Source organism: Stegodyphus dumicola, chromosome 3, assembly GCF_044657685.1.
Source record: "Stegodyphus dumicola isolate Sdum_Otavi_A_Nest chromosome 3, ASM4465768v1".
NCBI classification, from domain to species: domain Eukaryota; kingdom Metazoa; phylum Arthropoda; class Arachnida; order Araneae; family Eresidae; genus Stegodyphus; species Stegodyphus dumicola.
The window spans coordinates 60,965,494-60,986,362 of record NC_140770.1 but is presented as its reverse complement, the minus strand read 5'-3'; the positions used below and the strand labels follow the sequence as shown (position 1 = coordinate 60,986,362).

Here is a 20,869-nt window from a genome sequence, read left to right as displayed (position 1 = left end):
TTTCCCAAAGAAGTGTCTCAGCTCAGAGTTTTTAAATGCTAATTCTACTAGAAAAACTTCAGTAACACAGCTTACAACACACAAGACAAAGAAACCACTGGAAATGAAGAAACTACAGACATCACAGACTAAGAGAAAGTTGCAAAGCAGAAGTCAGAAAAACCTGATAACAAAGACGCTGATACGGAAAGCGAAAGCGGAACAAGAGAAACTAAAGAAGGTGAGGAAAAAAAGTGGAAAAGCCGATTCAAAAGATCCGGTAAGGAAACCAAAATTCTCTGATAATACAACTACGATTTTGAAGATTCCTGATTTAGACTTCACAAATTTCTCCGAATTTGACTAAAGGACTATTTTTTTAAAGAGGAGAGCCATTTTAAGAAGAATGAAGATGATGTCTAAGGATGAAAGGCATCAAGGAAGACGGCTTTAAGAAGATGATTTTGAGAAGACGCATTCAAATGATGGATCTTGAGGATAAACGAGACGCATTTAGAAGACGTATCCAGATGATATCTAAGAAGACGCGTTCAGGAGACTTATCTAGACGACGTTTAAGAAGACGCATGTACAAAGACGAATCTAAATGGATTGTTGCAGACGACGTTGAACAAGAGGTTTCCCAACGGTGACTTACTGAGACGACCATGACGACGACGACGACTGAGGCAAACTCAGCGAAATTCAATATAAATTTTAAAAAAAAACTTTTTTTTTTCATATCCTTGGATCCAGCATGCAAAGATGAAAGAACGAACTAATTCACTAAATTAATATCCTGTAAACAATTAAGACATAACAAATAAAACCATTTCCATTCCCAGATGTTGATGGCCACCAGATGATCCCGAGATGTAGATCACTTGATTGTTGATGGTTTTATTTCCAGAATGAGAGGACAAAAAAACGAACTAATTCACTAAAAAAATTAAGACAAATAAGACCATTTCCATTCTGGAAACGTCCAGACGATGTTTAAGAAGGCGCCTGTACGAAGACGATTTAAGACAGACTTAATGCAGACGACATTAAAGAAGAGATCCCAGGACAATGACATTCATTTTTCCCTCAGTGAAATTCAAAACTCAATGAAACTTAAAATTCTTATTTTCTCTCTCTCTCTCTCTTTTTTTTTTTTTTTTTTTTTTTTTTTTTTTTGGTTGTTGTTTTACAGATCCGCAGCCGATGATAATCACTCTTCCAGTACGCGAGAACGCATGCCGTCAGGACCGATGGGCCTATGTAGGATGTCGTCTTTCATGATTGACAGATGGCTCGCGACGACATTACATGGACTGATTTTGTGGAAAAAACGCAGATGAGACCTCCATGACAACTTAAGACGTATATCCAATTCCAATTGCTTTCGCTCGCACTTGGTTTCAACTACACAGAGTTATTACCAAAGGTTCAGAGTTGCCAGAGGCCAATCACAGTAGTAAAATAAAAGAGATGTACTTTAGGTACATCTGTCACCCGGAGGCGTGAAAACATTCAGAGCTTGGGACTGGCATTCCTGGTCGTGGTGGCAAAAGTTGCATTCAAAAAATAACAAAAGTCGTAATTATAAAACATAGAAAAAAGCTGAAAACTATTTACATAAATACAACTACCAAGACGGGTTGTGATGTATGGTGCGGGGTCTTTTGACCACATATTCAACAGTAGGGTCATAGTCGCACAGGCTTCTAATAGAAGCGTGGGAAGAGGTTCTAAGGCTTTCAAAGAAATTATGTGAAGTGATCAAAATTTGTTCATGCATGGCCTTCACATTCAGATCCTCCTGAATTTGAGAGTTCCTCACAAACCACGGTGAGTTCACAATCGCTCTAAGTATTTTATTTTGTATTATGTCTAGTTTAGCACGCTCAGTCTTGTTGTCTGTCGCCCATGCTGGCACTGCGTATAACATAATCGGTCTGATTAAGGACAGATACAGTGTTCTTCTGATTTTTATCGATAAGTTAGACTTCCTGCCAATCAAGCTGTAAAGGGCACAGAACGCAGCATTCGCTTTTTCCGCTACGGCTGTAACATGGTATTTAAAGGTAAGCTTGCTCTCTATAATAACTCCTAAATACTTATAGGAGTCAGCCATCGGAACTGTATCGTTTTTAATTTTGATATCCGTATTAACAATTACATTCTGTCTGTAGCGTCTGTAAAACACAACACAGCATTTACTAAAATTAAAATTGATTTTCCAATCCTCGCACCATTTCGTAACGATATTTACTTTGAATTACAGTTTTACCATTGCAAGAGGCGGGCTGACAGAATCCGTAAGTACGACTGTGTCGTCGGCGTATTTTAGAATCTTGGAATTCAAGGGATTTGGGAGGTCATTTATAAATATATTGAAAAGACAGGGAACGAGGACTGCTCCTTGCGGGACACCACTGTAAATTATGTTTTTCATGGAAATTGCATTTCCACACTTTACTTGGAATGTTCTACGGTAAAGATATGAGATCCTAAGTTGAATAAAGCTGACCGGGAGCAGGAAATTGCTGAGCTTATGGATAAGTCCTCCGTGCCACACTCGATCGAATGCCTTTTCGAAATCGAGGAAGCACGCAGCGACTGCCTACTTTTTTTGAAAGTTGCCTGCAATATATTCAACCAGATTTAAAATTTGATGCGTAGTGGAATGACCGCTTCGAAATCTTTGAATTGCAGTTTTTCCATTGCAAGAGGCGGGCTGACAGAATCCGTAAGTACGACTGTGTCGTCGGCGGATTTTAGAATCTTGGAATTCAAGGGATTTGGGAGGTCATTTATAAATATATTGAAAAGACAGGGAACGAGGACTGCTTTTTGCGGGACACCACTGTAAATTATCTTTTTCATGGAAATTGCATTTCTACACTTTACTTGGAATGTTCTACGGTAAAGATATGAGATCCTAAGTTGAATAAAGCTGACCGGGAGCAGGAAATTGCTGAGCTTATGGATAAATCCTCCGTTCCACACTCGATTGAATGCCTTTTCGAAATCGAGGAAGCACGCAGCGACTGCCTTCTTTTTTTTGAAAGTTGCCTGCAATATATTCAACCAGATTTAAAATTTGATCCGTAGTGGAATGACCGCTTCGAAATCCAAATTGCGAACTGTCGATGAGGTCAAGTCTCTCAAGGTGATTGGTAAGTCTGATTTTTAGAACTCTTTCAAAAACCTTTCCTAAAGCAGAAAGCAGACTAATCGGCTTGTAACTAGTTATTAATTTCGGGTCTTTACCCGGCTTCAGAATTGTAATGATGATGCTGTGCTTCTATTGCTGGGGAAAATATCTATGCCGTATGCAGGCATTAAAGATTTTCACGAGAAGCACAATACACTTTCTTGGGAGGGCCTTGAGGGCGTCATTACTGATTTCATCAAAACCTCTGGCCTTGCGAACTTTAAATTTTTGATAATCTGTCGAACTTCTCTGGGGGTGGTGAGATCGAAGTAGTTAGATGGAGTGCTGCATTTAAGCGAGGTAACGGAGTATTGAATTTCTCTTTCATGCTCGGTATCCTCTTCTGGGTGGGGCTGGGAAACTTTACTTAATTCTTCTGCCATTAAGTTCGCAATTTCAGTCTCAGAATGTTGTATGTTACCCATGTGATTAATTGGAGTAATGCTATTGGTCCTTGTGGTTCGAAGCGAGCGTGCGATTCTCCAGACCGTCCCTGGCTACAAGTCAATATTTTCCAGCAAAGAATTCCATTTTTCAGAGCGGAAATCCTGAATTTCGCGTTTGATTTCCCTGTTAAGATAATTAACAAGTCTCTTATCTCTGGGGTTACGGGATAATTGCCACTGCTTTCTAATGCGATTTCTCTGCTTAATAATGTCCTTAATTCTTGTCGGAAGGGCGAGATGACTTTCAGAATTCCTCGGCGAGGAAGCGTTTTTAGTGACATTCTGCATTTTGTGAGTAAAAAGATAGATTTGATTTTCGATGTCACCGCAATGGTTAAAGCAGCAATTACAGGAGTAATCTTTGAGCTGCTCTGTGAAGGAGTTCTAATTTATTTTATAGGAGATCTTTTTTAAAGGCGGATAAATTCCATAAAACTCAAACGTGACCGGGAAGTGGTCCGATGACAATTCTTCGTGCACTTCAAGTAGTGGAGCCGTACTAATGTTCTTGAGTAAGACAATGTCCAAGATATCTCCCATTCCATTATTATGGATGTGAGTAGGTAAGTGAGGGGCAACTAGTCTCACATCGTTTCTAAGCAGATAATTATTTAGAATTCTTCCATTCGGGTTAGCCTTCCTAGTGTGCCAAGTATGAAATTTCGCATTCAGATCACCCGCAATGATCGTGGGGTAATTCGTGGACGTCAAAATATTGAGATCCTATACCTGAAGAAGTCTATTGGGAGAGTTGTAAACTGCTATGAAGAGATAGGCCTCATTTGCTATACACTAAAACAGCTTGTATGTTCAATAAAGCTAGTAGCAGGGAGGTGGAAAACTGAATGCTTGATGTGATTCCTGATTAAAATAGCGCTACCACCACCACTATTGTGCCTTCTTTCATTTCTGCCGATAGCATATCCTGGAAGTTTGATCTTGTCATTAACTCGGAGTTTAGTCTCATTGATGAGCCTGATATCAGTTTGAATTTATCAAGGAAGTTTCCAATTTCATGGAGTTGATGTTTTATGCCATTAGCATTGAAGTAAGCAATTTTCATAAAGCCTGCGTTGGCTGCGATCACTGTATTTATATTTTGTGACGTTTTAAAATTCATAGTCTAGACTAGTGAAATATTCGAAGGCTTTCATGCCTACTTCCAATTTAGCTAATATATTTTTAGCCTTTTTAAATTCATTAAACAGTTCCTTCGCTTTTTGGATTTGCGTGTTAATCCAATCAAAGAAAGTGGGAGGGTCTTCAGACTGTTTGATCCAAGCCGACACTTTCACATTAGGGTTAACGCTGGGTAGCGCGGGAAATTCATCATTTTTGAGCTCGAAACCTTTCGCTTCCTTCAGTTTTTTACGATTTTCAATGCTTTTCTGTATATTTTCTGGATGCTGAGAACACCCCTTATAAGAAGAAACGTGCGGTCCACCGCAAAGAGCACAACTCGCAGGATTTTGTTCTTTAGTTAATTTACATGTATGCGTTACGTGAAACTCAGCGCATTTCAAGCAGCGCGCTTTATAACACAGGGGCCGATGATAAATATCGCTTTATAATACAGTGCTTGATAACACAAGGGCCGTGTGTGACCATAGCGCTGACACTTATGGCACTGCACGGGCCCCGGTCTAGATTTGTAAGTCTCAATACGTAAATTAAGTCCTCTCAAAGTTTTAATTTGGTAAATCTGCTTACCTAGAGAGTTTCTCTTGCATTCAGTCACAAATAGTGGAAGCGGAGTCACATTTCCGTCTTTCGAGCTGTCGAATTTTCTCAATAGGGATCCCTTGATTTTTTATCTCATTTAGGACTCATTCCGTGTTAGTATTTCTGGGGACCTTCCTGATAAGAGCCTTTATGGGCTTTTCGGAGTTTATCTGAAAAGTGTGAAAAGAAATTCCACGTTCTTTTAGCATTTTCGTGACGGCTCTGTAGTCGTCCGAATCGAGCACTTTAATTTGAGGGTATCTCCGGTCATATTACCATTAACTTTTTTAATTTCTTTCGCCTCAATTTCCTCTTTGAGCTTTTCCCAGTTTGCATTAAAATCATCCAAGACTATAGGGGGTATATGTCCTGCAGTCTTTTTTGGATGAACAAAATCACTTGTGCTTACATTTTCTTGGTCCATTTGATCATCTGGGTTAAGATTTTCAAACTTATTCTTTTGCGCTGGGGCTTCATAATCAGTGTTCGACCGAGTACGCTTATGCGTTATTCTCGGCGAAATATAACCTTCCTCATCAGTTTCCTTTTTCTTTTTCCGCAATTTAGTGCTTGCAGTTCTAGTGACTTGCTTTTTCGGTTTATCAGAATTTACAGTTAAATTTTCCATCTTCACATTTGCTATCAGCGTATTTATTTTAAGCAGTGAAATTTCTAAGAAGTTTATTCTAGCAATCGTATCCTCATCTTTATCAGTTACAGCAAAAAGCTTTGCGTGCTCTTTCTCTAGCAGTTGCTTAAGTGCGCGTGCAGAATCTTTATCATTTCCTAACTGACAAATAGTGCTCTCGATTGATTTCAAATATAATAACGTTGCTACTTTATCCATAACTCCTTAACTTCGAAAAGTTGGCCCTAACCTAAGTAAGGTGCCGACATCCCGAATCAAGAAATTTCTTACCATACAATAAAACGCACTAAGGCCTTTTTTACGCAAAATAATTCCAATTCCAATTCCAATTTGCAGATACAGTAGAAATCTACGGCGTAAATGAAAAACACACAAGTAATACACACACTCTCCTTCTACACTGACGAGAAATCCAATGCCTAACCGTGCAGGCTTAAGACGTATAAAGATTTGTGCGACGTTATAAAGATGTGTTGAGATATTTGTAATCACATTCTTATTGGTTAAAAAGAAGTATAGCTCTCTGTCACGTCCGATGCAATAGCTTTCTGTCACGTCCGATGCAATAGCTTTCTGTCAGGTCCGATGTATTTTGAAACTTAATTTTATTTTATTTGTTTATATTTTCTTTATGTTATTTTTGATTGGTTGTTTATTGTGTCTTGTTTATGATTTGTTAAAGCATGATCTGTTGTAAAGTTATATATATAACCTCTGTAAACGTTTTCTACCTTCTTTTTCATGCCCAAGCCCAAAACACCACCTGACAAACCTTTACGTTATCGCCCTATAAGCCTCTTTTCCTCACTGGGGAAGATTCTCGAACGTTTCATCTATAACAGACTACTACCACATTTAGGATTTCTCCCAAATACGGCTTCAGGAAGGGTCTTTCTATGCCGCATCAGTTAATCAGGATTTCTGAGTTTATTGCCTCTGCCTTGCGAAACAAACTCAGTGTTGCACTCCTCTTGTTGGACGTGACAAAAGCTTTTGACCGCGTCTGGCATGAGGGTTTGCTTTACAAGCTCATCAAACTTCGAATTCCTTGTAAACAGATACTCATTACTTAGTCTTTCTTGGAACATCGAACGTTTTCAGTGAGGCAAGGTGATATAAGCTCTGATCCTATCCCATACTTGCTGGAATCCCTCAAGGAAACATTTTAGAACCGATATACTACTTAATTTATGTGCACGACTTTCCTAAGTTCTCCAGTGACCACAATTTCCTGCTCGCATGCTATGCAGATGAATATCAATACTATCAATACTACCAGGGGAAAAATCTACGCTATCATGCGGAAACTTTATTTTCTACTTTCAGAAAACTCAGGACTCAGTATGACCAGGAAAAAGCGTATTTATACCACCATCATCCGTCCCATCTTTTGATATGCCTCGCCTGTCTGGGCAAATGCAAAACGTAATGAAATTAAAAAACTGCAAACCATATAAAATAAATTTTTACGACTAATTACTGAAGCACCTTACTTCATCAGGGACATAAATCTTCATAGAAATCTGAACATCGACTGCGTTAAGACCCACTTCAACAAATTTAACGAAAGTTTCTATCAAAAAGCCATCCATAACCACTTTTCTGATTTTTCTGACGTGCTAAACTATGTTCTAATCGATGATGACTACTTTGCTTCGATGACGACGTTTGCTACTTTGCTTTACAAAAGAACTAAAACTATCTCATTCCACGTCGGACTTTGAACGCTTTCTCCACGCAAGTTCCTTATCTGCTTCTTAATCACTTCCTATTTTCACAAACATCGAGCATCAACAGAGTACCGAACGGGTAGAGCATAGATCTACAGATTCGCAGATTGTCAGTTCGATATTCAGAAGGTAACGATTTTTGGAAGTACTGATATTTTCACCTTCTACCGTTTTCTCGAACTTAACTACATTAATACGACGTTTTGAAACAAAATATGCATTTTCCCTGCTCTTGGAATATTGTTATTAAATTTTAAATAGACCACTCAGCATCCCTCTCTCATCTAGGACACCGCCTATTAGAACTTAGCTATACTCATCCTAGCCGCTAATATGTAACTCTGAAATTCCGTCTCCAGCAGATTCTATACTTCCCCAAGCCATGTTTTTGGGACATTTTCTTTCTTTTGAATGCTGATATCCTATCTTGGGATCTACTCATATAAACCTCATCACCGTGCTCATCGTGGAAACATCTCAAGTTGCAGGGAAGTACTGCTGCCGCAGTAGAAACCCTGCATAATCACGTTCGTATCAAAGTATCAAAAGTATTTTCTACCTTCTCGATTATTCTTCTCATCCGTTTGTTGTTCCAGACCATTCTTTTATCTCATGCAGAGTAAATGCGCGCTGTCGCGTGCTGTTACTCTCTTTCAATTGCACACAAGTTCACTCTCTACGTATGTCTCTGCGTGTATTTCTCTGCGTATTGCTGTGTAATAAATGTTTGTTTTTTGAACCCTGGCGTTTTAAGTGTTCAGCAAGATGAAAGACCTTTTCTATTTGCTTTATTGTGATACATATTCTGCAAATACTCATGTTCCTGTCGTCCATTTTTATAGTGTATAAAAATCGTTGATAATATCCATTAAATGCTCAAGTTAAAATGTCAGTTGTACTAGTGTGTGCATCAACCCCTGGAAAGTTTCAGCCACTTTATGAAATGTATTCTCAGATGTTAAGGTAAGAGAAGTAATCCTCATATATATATTCGTTTGGTACTATCGACTGCAATAAAAAAGGGCGGTGCACACCATTATAGCAGTACCATAAACGAACTTTCAATCTTCTACGGCTAATCATTTTTGAGTTATACGAGATAAATATATGCATACATAAATATAGATATCTTGAAAAAAATCCCTTTTGAATCCATTTTAAAGTTTTTTTTGGGAAACAAAAAGATCTTTATTTTGTGCGTACGTACAAAAGTCACCCAAAAGAACCTCCGGACAGATTCGAGAACAGTCAAAATGGATTTTTTTATATGGAAATATGATACCCAAAATCTTTCGCGATTACCGTGCTTCCGTTACTATGTACAAGGGAGTAAAAAAGCCTCAAATGCGTAAACTTGGAGAGTGATCTCTCAATATTCTAAGTACTCTGAGCTAAACATGGAACTCAAATCTGAAGTGAACTAAACTGATACGCTCTCTGATCTTACATAAATTTTCCTCCTTCTCCCGAGTAGTTTCCAGTGACGTCGATTTCTCAAACTTGCTGGAAGGCATACACAGTTGCAATTACATATCAGCGGATACAGTTACATAGAGATCGGTCCGGTTACAGTTACGTAGGTATAGGCCCAATATGACTCCAAGTCCAAACTTGGAGAGGTCCAAATGCTCTCCAAGTTTGGCGACTTTTGGCGATTTCGCACCAAACTTAGCAATAAAATTTAGTCGCCAGTTTAGCGAAATAGCCATTTACCTCAATATTAAATGGACTTACCTTTATAACCCAGTTTTTGGCAATGCTTCACATTTTTGAAGCCTTTCAAGTTACATTATACAAGACGCACTACAATTTACATATAAATTCACCTGAATTATTTATATGTATGCAAATTTCGTAACAAAATTTATTCAAGTTTTTTATATTCCGTATTCGTAATTTGTATTTGTCGCTTATGTAACTGGCAAGTAAACCTTCTCTCCTTTGATACCGGTTTCCCGGAAAAATATATATTTTCTAAAAGCTTATGTCACAAGTAGAAAAACTGTGAAATCTTACGGGCAGAGGGGCAAACGTTTAGGAGCTATAGGCCCCACAAACTATCAGAAAAGTGATGGAAACATGATACCAAAATTCGCTAAAATGCTCGTTTCACTTGTTTATATGAACTAATAATATGGTAAGAAGGTGGAGGCTCTCATGTAAAGGAAGAAATAACTCGTTGAAAAGAAACATTACACGTTGGGATGTTGAAAATGTGACTTGTTATTGACTTCAAACAAAATCTATTACAAGAGACAATCGATGTGTAATTCATCAAATAAACAGTGAGACAGGCAGAAAGACAGTTCGCAACGGGCACATTTTACCAAAGCGGATAGCCTTGCACACTCATTATTTGTCAATGAAGCGAAGCAGTAAATCTTCGGCGCAATCCACATTCCAGGTTCATCGTCCAAATATCTACCCTTATAAAAACCATACTTAATCAAGTTCTTAAAACTAGGAGCGCTGAATTGATATAGCGAAAAGGACTGCAGGGCCAGAAAACATCGCGATGCCAAATGTCCTCCTGTGTCTCGATAATGATGGCACCCGTTATGTAACGAACAAAAGATTTGTAGTGTCTGAAAACATGAATATCTAGAGGCTGGATCTTTCCCGTAAATCCTTCAAGTACCAGTTCGTTTTGTAGGACTTTACCATCAAGTTCTTCGGAAGCAGACAATGCATGAATATACAAGAAATAGAGACGCCATTACGGAAATATGTCCATCTATACACAATGATACTTTGTGGGTTCTATAGTTCCTAAACGCTTGTCCCTCTGCCCCTAAGACAACACACTTTTCTACTTGAGGTATAAGCTTTCCGAAAATATGTGGGTTTCTGGAAAACCAGGATCAAAGAAGAGAAGGTTTACTTGTGAGTAAAAGAGTGATCTGTAACTATCATATTAGCTGAAGAGCCGATGTATTAATTAAAATTTAGTCAGATTTGCGGGATCACTGCCAAATATTGCCATTGACGGAAAAATAGGTAAGCGTGATTTTTTAATCACTGTGACATTTACAATGTAGCAAATATGCCAGAACTGAGTCACTTGGAAAAACATATGCGGATGTTTGAATTAATATTTCATTTTAAAATGTCAATACTTAGCAGACTTTTAAAATAAAAGGAAATGTTTCTGGAATGTAGAAAAATGTTATAATGAAGATTTATGAATTTACTTTTCTCATAGAGTTTCAATTTTATAATTCCCAATACAAAATAGAAAATCTGCGCAAAATTAAAATGCATTTCGAAAGTAAGAAGTGTATATTTAGTTAACATAACGAAAAAGTACGAATCTTGGATATTTAGATTAAACGTAATCAAATTAAGGAAAAGAAATTTAAATGTAGTCGAATGGTAAATTGTTCTTTCACATTTTATTTTAGAATATCAGCCACTGCTTGAAGCTCTTTTCGTTACTTTATTTCCTTTGATCAAATTAAGGGACGATGAACCTGAAGTAGAGCGAAAAGGAAACTATTGAAAAGCAGTTATATTTCAATTACTCTTAGCCTTATAAGGATCTTAAGTTTTACAACGTTTATTTTATTTTAAAACTTTACTGTCCTCTCTTATTTTCCGCTCCCGGTCAGAACAAACGCGTTAGTTTTATTTATGCAAATTGTGCTTGCAAACTCTTAAGTATTTAAGTTGTTGCTTTTCGTCAAGACGAGTTAGAGAGCGAGAGTGAGACTTCTCGTTACTTTACTTCAGGCGCTCTTTCAGTCAGTTGTTGAACGCCTTTAAGGCTAGAAATTTGGTCTTCTTGTTATAGAAGACGTATTGTAGTTTTCCCGCATTCTGTGTACTACATACGTAAATCTAAAAAGCCAATCTTAGTGTTACTAGTCAGTGTGTATTTGAGTTTAGCTCTTTAAATTTAGTTAGTCTGTAGCTCTCATTTTTTTTACGTTTAGACCACAAGTGCTCGTCTTTGTATCCCGAAGTGTGGGAGCACCTGTAAATTGTGGAGAATAAAGGATAATTAAACCCTTCTTATCTTTGTCATACCTTCTACAGTAGCTTAGGACATAGTTTTCAGTAAACCCACTGTTCTTCTCAGGACACCTATATGTTTGCTAAACAGATAAGAATAAACAATAGTCTTGATTAGCTTGCTTGCAGATGAATACGTTTTGTTCAATCCTTTCCAAAAGCATTAACATTCGATATATAGCCTCGCTACTCTACATACAGATTAACGATGCAGAACCATTCCCAAGAAGTAATTTAGCTCATAGTTTATTAATATTATTAATTCCTTCATTGGAATTTCCACCTATAATCTTGCTTAGATTAAGCGCTAGCATATTTAGATTTTTAGTGATAATAATCTATTCAATAGCATATAATTCTAACTTTTTAAAAAAGATCCAAGACTTACCACGGAAGGATTTACTAGCATTTCCATAGTGTTGAATTTTTCACTTGCTGGTATATTCCTCTTCAGAATTTCTGCACGCCAAGACTTCATGAGAGACATTCTGTAATCTTGATTGAAAGGCCCCGCGTACGACAAAAATCCTGTGGCTACCAAAACATCACCAACCAACCTAAATAAATAAGATCTCTTACACACAATCAATATGTTTAAGATTATCACATTGCAAATCTCTGCGAATCTCGAGCAGACTATCGGATTTCAACAGTTTTCACCTTTGTTATGTTCTACCAACGGACATAACGCAAATGAATTTTTACCCTTTGAAAAATTAAATTTGCAGTTCATTTAATAAATGTAAATATCTATAGAAGTTTTAAGAATTTTATCCACAACTGCTTTATTATCTTTTACGAGGATGTAGTACATAAATTAAAAAAAAAATTACTATACATTTATCGCGAATGTAACAAAACTAAGAAACGCAAAAGCGATGATTTAAAAACATTTCCATCTGAAGGGATTTATGACTCAACAGAATGAATATATTTCAAATAAATTGTCATCGCAGTTACAGCAGCTACCCCGTCTACCACACAAACTATAAGAAGCGCAAGCTTGGACACTTTGCAGATACAGATTTATCGCACACAATACACATGCAAGACACCCCGGCAAAAGAGAAGGCATTAGTTATTTATACAGATGGCTCAAAGACGGAGAAAGGCACAGGCTGCGCCTACTGTGTACTCCAAGAAGGAGAAGTGGTTAAAACTTGGGAAAGACGACTGGCAGACAAAAATAGTCTTTCAGGCAGAGCTTCTTGCATTAAAAGCAGCCATCAATTTGGCAAAATATCAATTAGGAATAAAGGTCAACATATATAGCGACTCTGCCTCAATGGAGTCCATCCGAGGGCACAAGACAAGGAGTCCTTTGGTACAAGATATTCAGAAAATTCTTCTGAGTATACCACCAGATGACAGACCTATCTTGATCTGAGTTCCAGCTTATGTGGATATTACTGGCAACGAAGCGGCGGACGTGCTTGCGAAAAATTTATATTTATATTTCCAATGACTCCAGTACATTGGAAAACGCAGTAAGTGTTCCGCAGTCCTATTTAAAAAAACCACGCTCAATAGACTTTTACAAGAATGGCAGAAAAGATGGGAAAGGGAAAGCACAGGGAGGAGAACCTACAAGTTCTTTCCGAAAGTTACATGCTCAGTTAATACACACAGCGGAGCACAAGCTCAATTCTACACTGGCCATGGTCCCTTCCCACATTATCTTAAGAGATTCGCCATACGAGCATCAGAATTGTGTGAATACTGTGGTGGTTCGGTAGGTAATGCAGATCACTTCCCCTTCAACTGCCCACAAACCGATAAACTGCATTTAAAAATGCCAAACAGTGAATACTGGCCGCAATGGGCGGAGAATACCTGCGGCAACAAGCAGAAGTAAACTAAAATAGAGGAAGTAATCAGGCTATGCTCAGCAAGGTACTAAGAAATTCTCTCCCTCTCTTGAGAATTGTATCTTCGCAGCATAATTTTAATAGCAATTCAAAATACTACAATAACTGAAAATCAACTCTAGAAAAATAGCTCACCCCGTAGAATAATAACAGGACTGTAAGAGCAAAACTATTGTAATGTAAGCATATTACTATCCAGTTTATATGTACTTGATAAAAATAATATTGTAAAGCAGTTTAAATGATATTAAAAATCCAGTCAATGTGTAAATGAATTACAAGTTTAATTTGATTATCTCAGTGAAAGTATCGTAAATATGAATTCAGATAATGTTTAAATGTACACATAGCTGTCATGATTTTATGTAACTATCATATGTAACTTGTACAAGACAATGTTTGTAATCAACATATCTATGCTTATACATAGGCCTCGTATGCCCATGTAATATTTATATTTATATTTTTACACGGAGGATATATTCCCTTCTGCCAGGATGACTATTAACACTGCAAGACTTTTATAACAAACTATAACAGTTTTATAACAGTGGTTATCTCAGGCGGCGCTCAGCAGCTACACCTTCATTTAAATAAATTAAAGATGTCTTCAAAAGGTTAGAAGTATGTTGTTTGCTGTTTAATAACTTCCATTGCTTTCAGGAAACCAAGATGGAAAATATTTGCAGTATACGTCCAACATTATAGCAATAAAATGACCATATGATCACTTTTGAATAATATACAATACATTCTACATTTGAAAATGCCCTATATTTTATACGGATATATAGTAAATCATAAATGTATCACAGCTATATAACCTTAATAAGATGAGATACAACCTTAATAGGATGGGAACATTTCACGTGATTATAGTGAATATTTTCAATAATCTGGAAATTTCGAATATTATGCTAATATTTTAATACCTTGAAGAATATAACTTCTTATTGGACTGACAAAAGCAATGTTGTAGTTATCTGCTTTACTGAAGAAACTTTCTACAATAGGAGTACTGCGACATTACATTGGTCATTTAAAAAGTAATGGAATGTTGCGTGACATCCATTCTCATCTTCACTAATATTACATTCATGCCACTTTATTATGTTACATTAATGTCATTCTATCACATTATATCAAAACCGTTATGTGACATTACATCAATGTCACACTGTGACTTAACAACGTCACAGCGCGACTACGCATCAACGTCACAATCTCACAAAAATATCACTTCAAAAGTGACTTCACGTAGACGTCACAATGGGACTTCTCATTAACGTAACAATACGATGTCACATAAACGTCGCAATGTGACGTCACAAAAAGCAGATATTAAGACATACCTACAATGTAACTGTGGACTTGAGATCGTCACAGTGTGACATGCTTGCAATGTCAGAGCGAAGTCCTCGTTCTGCGGGGTGCTGTGGTAAAAAAGTCGAATCCTCTAATTTGCTAAAATCCCCTAATTTGCTCTGTGCGGTAATCATGACACATATTACGATCGTCAAGGGAGAGGGACGCTACCAAGGCCATCTTGATAATCTCCCATCAAGATGGCCTTGGACGCTACGACATTGATGTGCGTATTTTAAAGTTACAGATTTTAATGCAGGTTGTCTGAAGGAATTTGCAGATTCAGATTCACGGATTATGCACCAATGTTAATTACTTACATAGAGAATAAATGCTAGTGCGAATGGGCTTAAACATGTGCCTGAGAAACATGGCTTTAATCAATTAATATTAGTCTATCTAATAACAAAGTATCAGAAATGCTATCCAGTATACTTTCTCTCTCTTTCATTTACACGTTTATTAGCTATTTAAGCTCATGTAATTTATATTTCTGGTGTAGCTGAGGAAAAAGTAAAAGTGTAGGAAAGATTAAATATAAAGCAAAATACGCCTTATAATGCACATTTCTTAAAGCTGGTTATAGGCTTTATTTGGTTAAACAGAGATCATAGGCTTATGCTTTCAATTATAAAATGTCTCAGAATAAGGCGAAACGATTTTGAAAACTTTTTAATTTTTTGGGCGAGAAGGTTCTTTAAAAATGAATACTAAATTTTTCTGTTATACCTACACAAGAAAATCTCACTCAGTAAAATATTTATTATGCGTTAGTATGTTTAGCTTTGAGGTTAGATTGCGTTATTTGGGTTATGCATAGCATACGGGGACTAACTTACTAAGTGAAAGGATTTGCTTTTGCGATAGCCCTTTTCAAAGGATTTGCTTTTGCGGTATTCATATTACCGCATGAGAAAAACCACGAAAACTCCCACCGTTCGTCGTGATATGAAAGCTGGGATCGAACTACCAGTGTATAGCTGTTTTATCCTCTGCCACTGGTGAGTTTCGTTCCCTTTAAGAATATAAAGAAAACATTAAGATTTTAAAAAATGATATATTTCTAACTATATGTTCATTAATTTCATAAATTAGTTTCTCGGCAAATTTACATTTAACAAAATGCCGACTGTCTGCTGATTAAGCATAACCGGTGAAGCTTTATCTGTTTTCGAACTAGGTTCTCTGAGCCCCTAGGTTAGAGCAATAGATCAGGATTAGCTGCATGTACAGCAGCTTAACTGCAATCAAGTGTTCATAGTTTTCTTCATATCTAATACGAACAGAAGCCAATTTCACTTAGTCCTTCACTAAGGCTTTTCATCTTGTCAGACAGACACCCTTCGCATACTTCTCCGTATTCGAATAAAAAATACTAATAAACAAAATTCTGAAAATTTTTATTTGTGACAATATTTTCATTATATTGTCTGATCATCATTTAGTTTCATAAAGATGTAAATCATAAAAAATTGCAAAAATTTTGAAAAATATAAATAAATGAAAAATTGTTTTAATCGTAAAAATCTTCCATGTCGATACCGATATTCGAAATCCTAATTTGAGATTTCCGTAATGATTCGAAAAAATGGAAGTACACTTAAGTTATATAAAAAGGTAACACATCTATTTCGTAATGCAACTACTCAAAATATATGGAAATTTTAAACGACCTTTTGAGGTACGAAGATCAATAAGTATGAAAAATTTATCATTTTAACGAAAGAGAAATAAGAGCTTCCTTTTTCTGTCAAGCAGAATCTACTTTTCGCACATTTCCTTCACAATGGCGATAAGCAGAATTCGAGAACTTTTAAAGCAAAGGAGAATTTTTCTGACAGCTACAGTAACTCAACATGGAAAGAGAAAGCTATACAGCTGTGCGAATAAGAAATACAGAGGAATAAAAACAGGAAGAATTCTTGGGCAAAAACATATATTTCTTTCTTCAACTCCTCCCTCCCATCGCCACGAAAAAAGTTTCATTTCATTTTTGAAACGTTCACAACTTTCATTTTACGTTTTATTTTCACCTAAACAAAAAATTAAAACAATGTGTCTTCCTAGAATGTTTCTACCATAGTGGTCCTCAATCTTTACTGGATCATTCTTCTTGCCATCATGTGCAGAATGTCATATTTCTATTTTTTTCATTTATTTAAGAGAGGCATTTGGAACAAACGATAAAATTTTTCTTTAAATATCCTATGAATGTACATTTTAATTCTATAACACATTAAGCTCCATGCTATCGGCAAGAAACCCAAGAGTAGAATCATATTTATTTTACAAATACTTTATAACGGAAGAAAGAAATGGTTAAAACTATAAAAAATTTTAAGGCACATAGCTTACAGAAATTAGTACCCTGAGCAATAGTAACTGTTACTATAATCTCATACAATAATAACATATGCTATACGATTGGGTATGATGACGAACGATATGATATGGCGTGGCTATTGCACTCTCTCAGAATTCAGTTCTATGCGAGAGTATATTTGTCATGTTGTCCAGTGGATGCCGTTTACCAGTCTTTCTACAATATATTGAAAAGATGTTTCAAATTGGTGACACAGCGCACCGGCTAAATCAGTATTCTAGCAACCTGTATATTTCAGAAAATAAGGGAAGTTTAGGCAGCGTACAGTCTCACATTATTCTGTTGAATCACGTTCGACAGAACGATGGAGGTGAATGAAGGTGAAGAAAGTCAAGACGATGGAGATCAAGAAGATGTGTAACAGTTACTGGCATTTAAACAATATTAGCATAAGAGTCGCTGGTCAAAATACCAGCTACATTAGAGGTGAATGTGTACTTTACAGTATAGAGATTTACAATATAGAAAGTCCTCTTTACTGTAAATCCGGATGGTGAATCGATATAAAGATAAAAAAATGCAAGTTTCTGGCTTTCGTTCGAACACCATTGTAGACTCTGATTGTAGACTGGGCTGTAAAGCCATGGGAAGCTGAAGTATTGGTGGCTTTGCTTATAGTTTATGGCGTTTCAAGCATCGTTGCACAGTGCATATATTTGATTCTGAGTAGCGTATTCAAATTCTTGACCTAGGATACGTGAAATGTATGCAGGATTCTCTGCAGCTACATTCCGTTCCTGGATCAATATATAGAGACTCCCTACTCATCAATGTTCGAGATGACGGAGAAGATTCCGTAGTCTCAAGCATTAATAAGTGATAGGGTTATCTGCACTTCGCTCTGTGTGCTCCTTCTGGAGCCAGAGATTACAAGCGATTTCTTATAATAGTCATTAGATCTTTCTAGGCTCGAACAGAAATTGTGTAGCGCGATAATCCGCAAGAATGAAGCACTATAACTCATCCAAGATCAAATTCTGAGATGTGATATTAAGAATTCCTTCTTCTTACATTAGGCATAACACGGCTTCAGCGTTTCCGTCTGCCTTTTATACTGCTGCAAGGTGTCATTACTCTTGCCTGTAATATGAGCACTTTGCAAAATGCTAATCATCTACATGTTTTAGCATGCTTTAATGCAAATTTCAAATTTCAGGAAATTTCCTTCATAGTATAGCAATTTGGCCAAAATAATTGTTAATAAATATGTTTTGTTTATATGTTTATTAATATACTAACGGAAATTTGTCTTTCCTCTTACTTCTACGCAATGCTGAAAACGGGACACAGTGAAGGTGTATTTTAATGGCAGTGGATGCGCCGCTGTGATGGCTTCTGCCCACAGAGAGGAACCAAGCGAAATTGTATAGTATACCAGAGAGAAAATATACTATCTATCGAAACGTGGACAAATCAGTAATAATAATAATAATCTAATAATATACAAACGATCCCAAAGTTTACAGCAGCATAATTACTATGTGCGAATTCCATAATACAAACATTACGTTGCAATTGTGTGCGGATGCCTATTACCATTAGGCATCTGTGCTAGTGTTTTGTCAAATCATCTAACTTACTAAATCAGTATGATACTACGGAGGCACGTGGCAAAATAATGCAATATGGTACAAATGAAAATCCAAATATAACGTAACAAATTATATATACATGAAACATATAAGCAGATAAATCTGCCTTGAGTGCTGAGATGCGGTAGTGGTCAGTATCCGTTGTATAGTAACGTGATGAATCTGCTTTATATAACCCCAAGTACCTGCCGACAAAAGCTATCAGTAGGTTCATCTACCAAACAACTCTCCATGGACCTGTTTTTCATGACATAACAGTACAAATGTGAGCAAAGAGGTTAATAGTTGCTTCTGTGCAGCACAAGAATGTGCATCTGAACTTTTTCCCTTGTCATATGTCAACATACGAGTATTCATCATCCATCTTCAGCTGTAGAAAACTCTCATTTTGTCCGGCCTAAAGTTAAAATAAATTAAAAGTTATACGTTTGTCACTTAAGCCCTGCAGAATCTACGCGCACTTCTCATAGTTAAATTATTTAAATTATTACTGTATTAAAAATACAATTAAGGAAATTTTTTTATTGATTCTGCTCTACATAGTACTTAGATTTAACATTTTTAACTCTTTTAATCTCCTTAGTCGCCTACAGCGTTTTGTTTCAGATTCAGTAAACTAATCGGAGGTCGAACAATTCCTTACTGAGACGGTGAAATTTGTCCTTACAATAGTCTGCTTATAATCGAATTATGATGTTCATGATCTCATATGTCAAATGAGGAAGGTATGTTTGATAGCTTCGGTTATATTTTGCTAATATATAATTCTTGGCATTAAAAACATACTGAAATTCTGTCTTAATCCTATGTGCCCTTAATAGCAGAATGCTATGCGTATTTATTTGCCTTTGATTCTTCTCTTCTTTCCTGTAAAAAGTCAAAAAATCTTCTTCCGATTTCTTCGAGTTAAAAAACAGCTATTAAAGTAGATATTTCTAAAACACAAAAGGTATGTGTGTGTATGTGTATAGGAATATATAGGTATGTGTGTAAGATATAACAAAATATGACAGCTGCTTTAAAAATAATTGGCGATCTCAAAATTAACATTCTAGATTTGGTGCTCTCCCCCCCTAAAATTCATCTGTTCTCCCAAATTCTAGATCTTTTTATGTTATGTAACGCTACTGGGAAAGGGCAACTAAAACTAATATTAACCAATCATAGCTTGCCGCTACAATTACATAAAACTTAGTATAAATACTTTTGGCACAATAATTACGACATTATTCTGTGACATTCCTTTCCCTAGCTTCCGCCTTGCAAACATCTCTATTTTGCTATGCCTTTCTTTGTTCTTAATCTAAGATGATATAACATGCATATAAAAATGTTCTAATCGCTTATGATCTAGAAATATCCTATCTACTAAAAAATGATTTGATTATGTGCGAAAATAATGCTTGGTGATTTATAGAAATCCAGTTTTTGTTATCTTCATCGGTATGCCTTAACCATCAGCCATGACGGACATCAAAAGCTGTTAAGAGTTCCAGCGTTCGACTGCACATTCAAAATCATTACAAAATCATTACATATATATATGTGGAGGGTGATGTTTTATCGTAAACAAAAATCACACCCACTGGTTCCAAGTGCCAGGTTTATTTCATTCAGCTCAAAAACTATTGCATCTTTCGAATTTTTAGAATTCCGTCACGCGATTTTATCTTCTGTTGCCAAGAAATTCAAGATGAATTTAAACTGACAGCTAGTTTTTAATTCCTTTGCTCGAGACTCATATATATATATATATGTAAAATATAAAAAATACGATGGCTTTTCTCTACGCGAACAGGCAACCTCTAATTAACTTTCCGCAATTTCAGGATCTTCCCCCTAGACCAGTTCTTTCGAGAACTTTCTGGCATGTTATGTAATCACTACTATAAATGCAGAGTTCGCACCACGCTACTCTGTCT

General features: G+C 36.4%; 1 protein-coding gene across 1 annotated transcript in view; it reads right to left on the bottom strand.

Annotated features, from left to right (window-relative positions):
• Dhc1 (dynein axonemal heavy chain 1) overlaps window positions 1-20,869 on the bottom strand; it is a 402,656-nt gene that overhangs the window by 118,360 nt on the left and 263,427 nt on the right. The window contains exon 62 of the mRNA XM_085812430.1: window positions 12,128-12,296. Coding sequence (XP_085668556.1) covers window positions 12,128-12,296 — 169 coding nt within the window. The remainder of the gene's footprint in view (window positions 1-12,127; window positions 12,297-20,869) is intronic.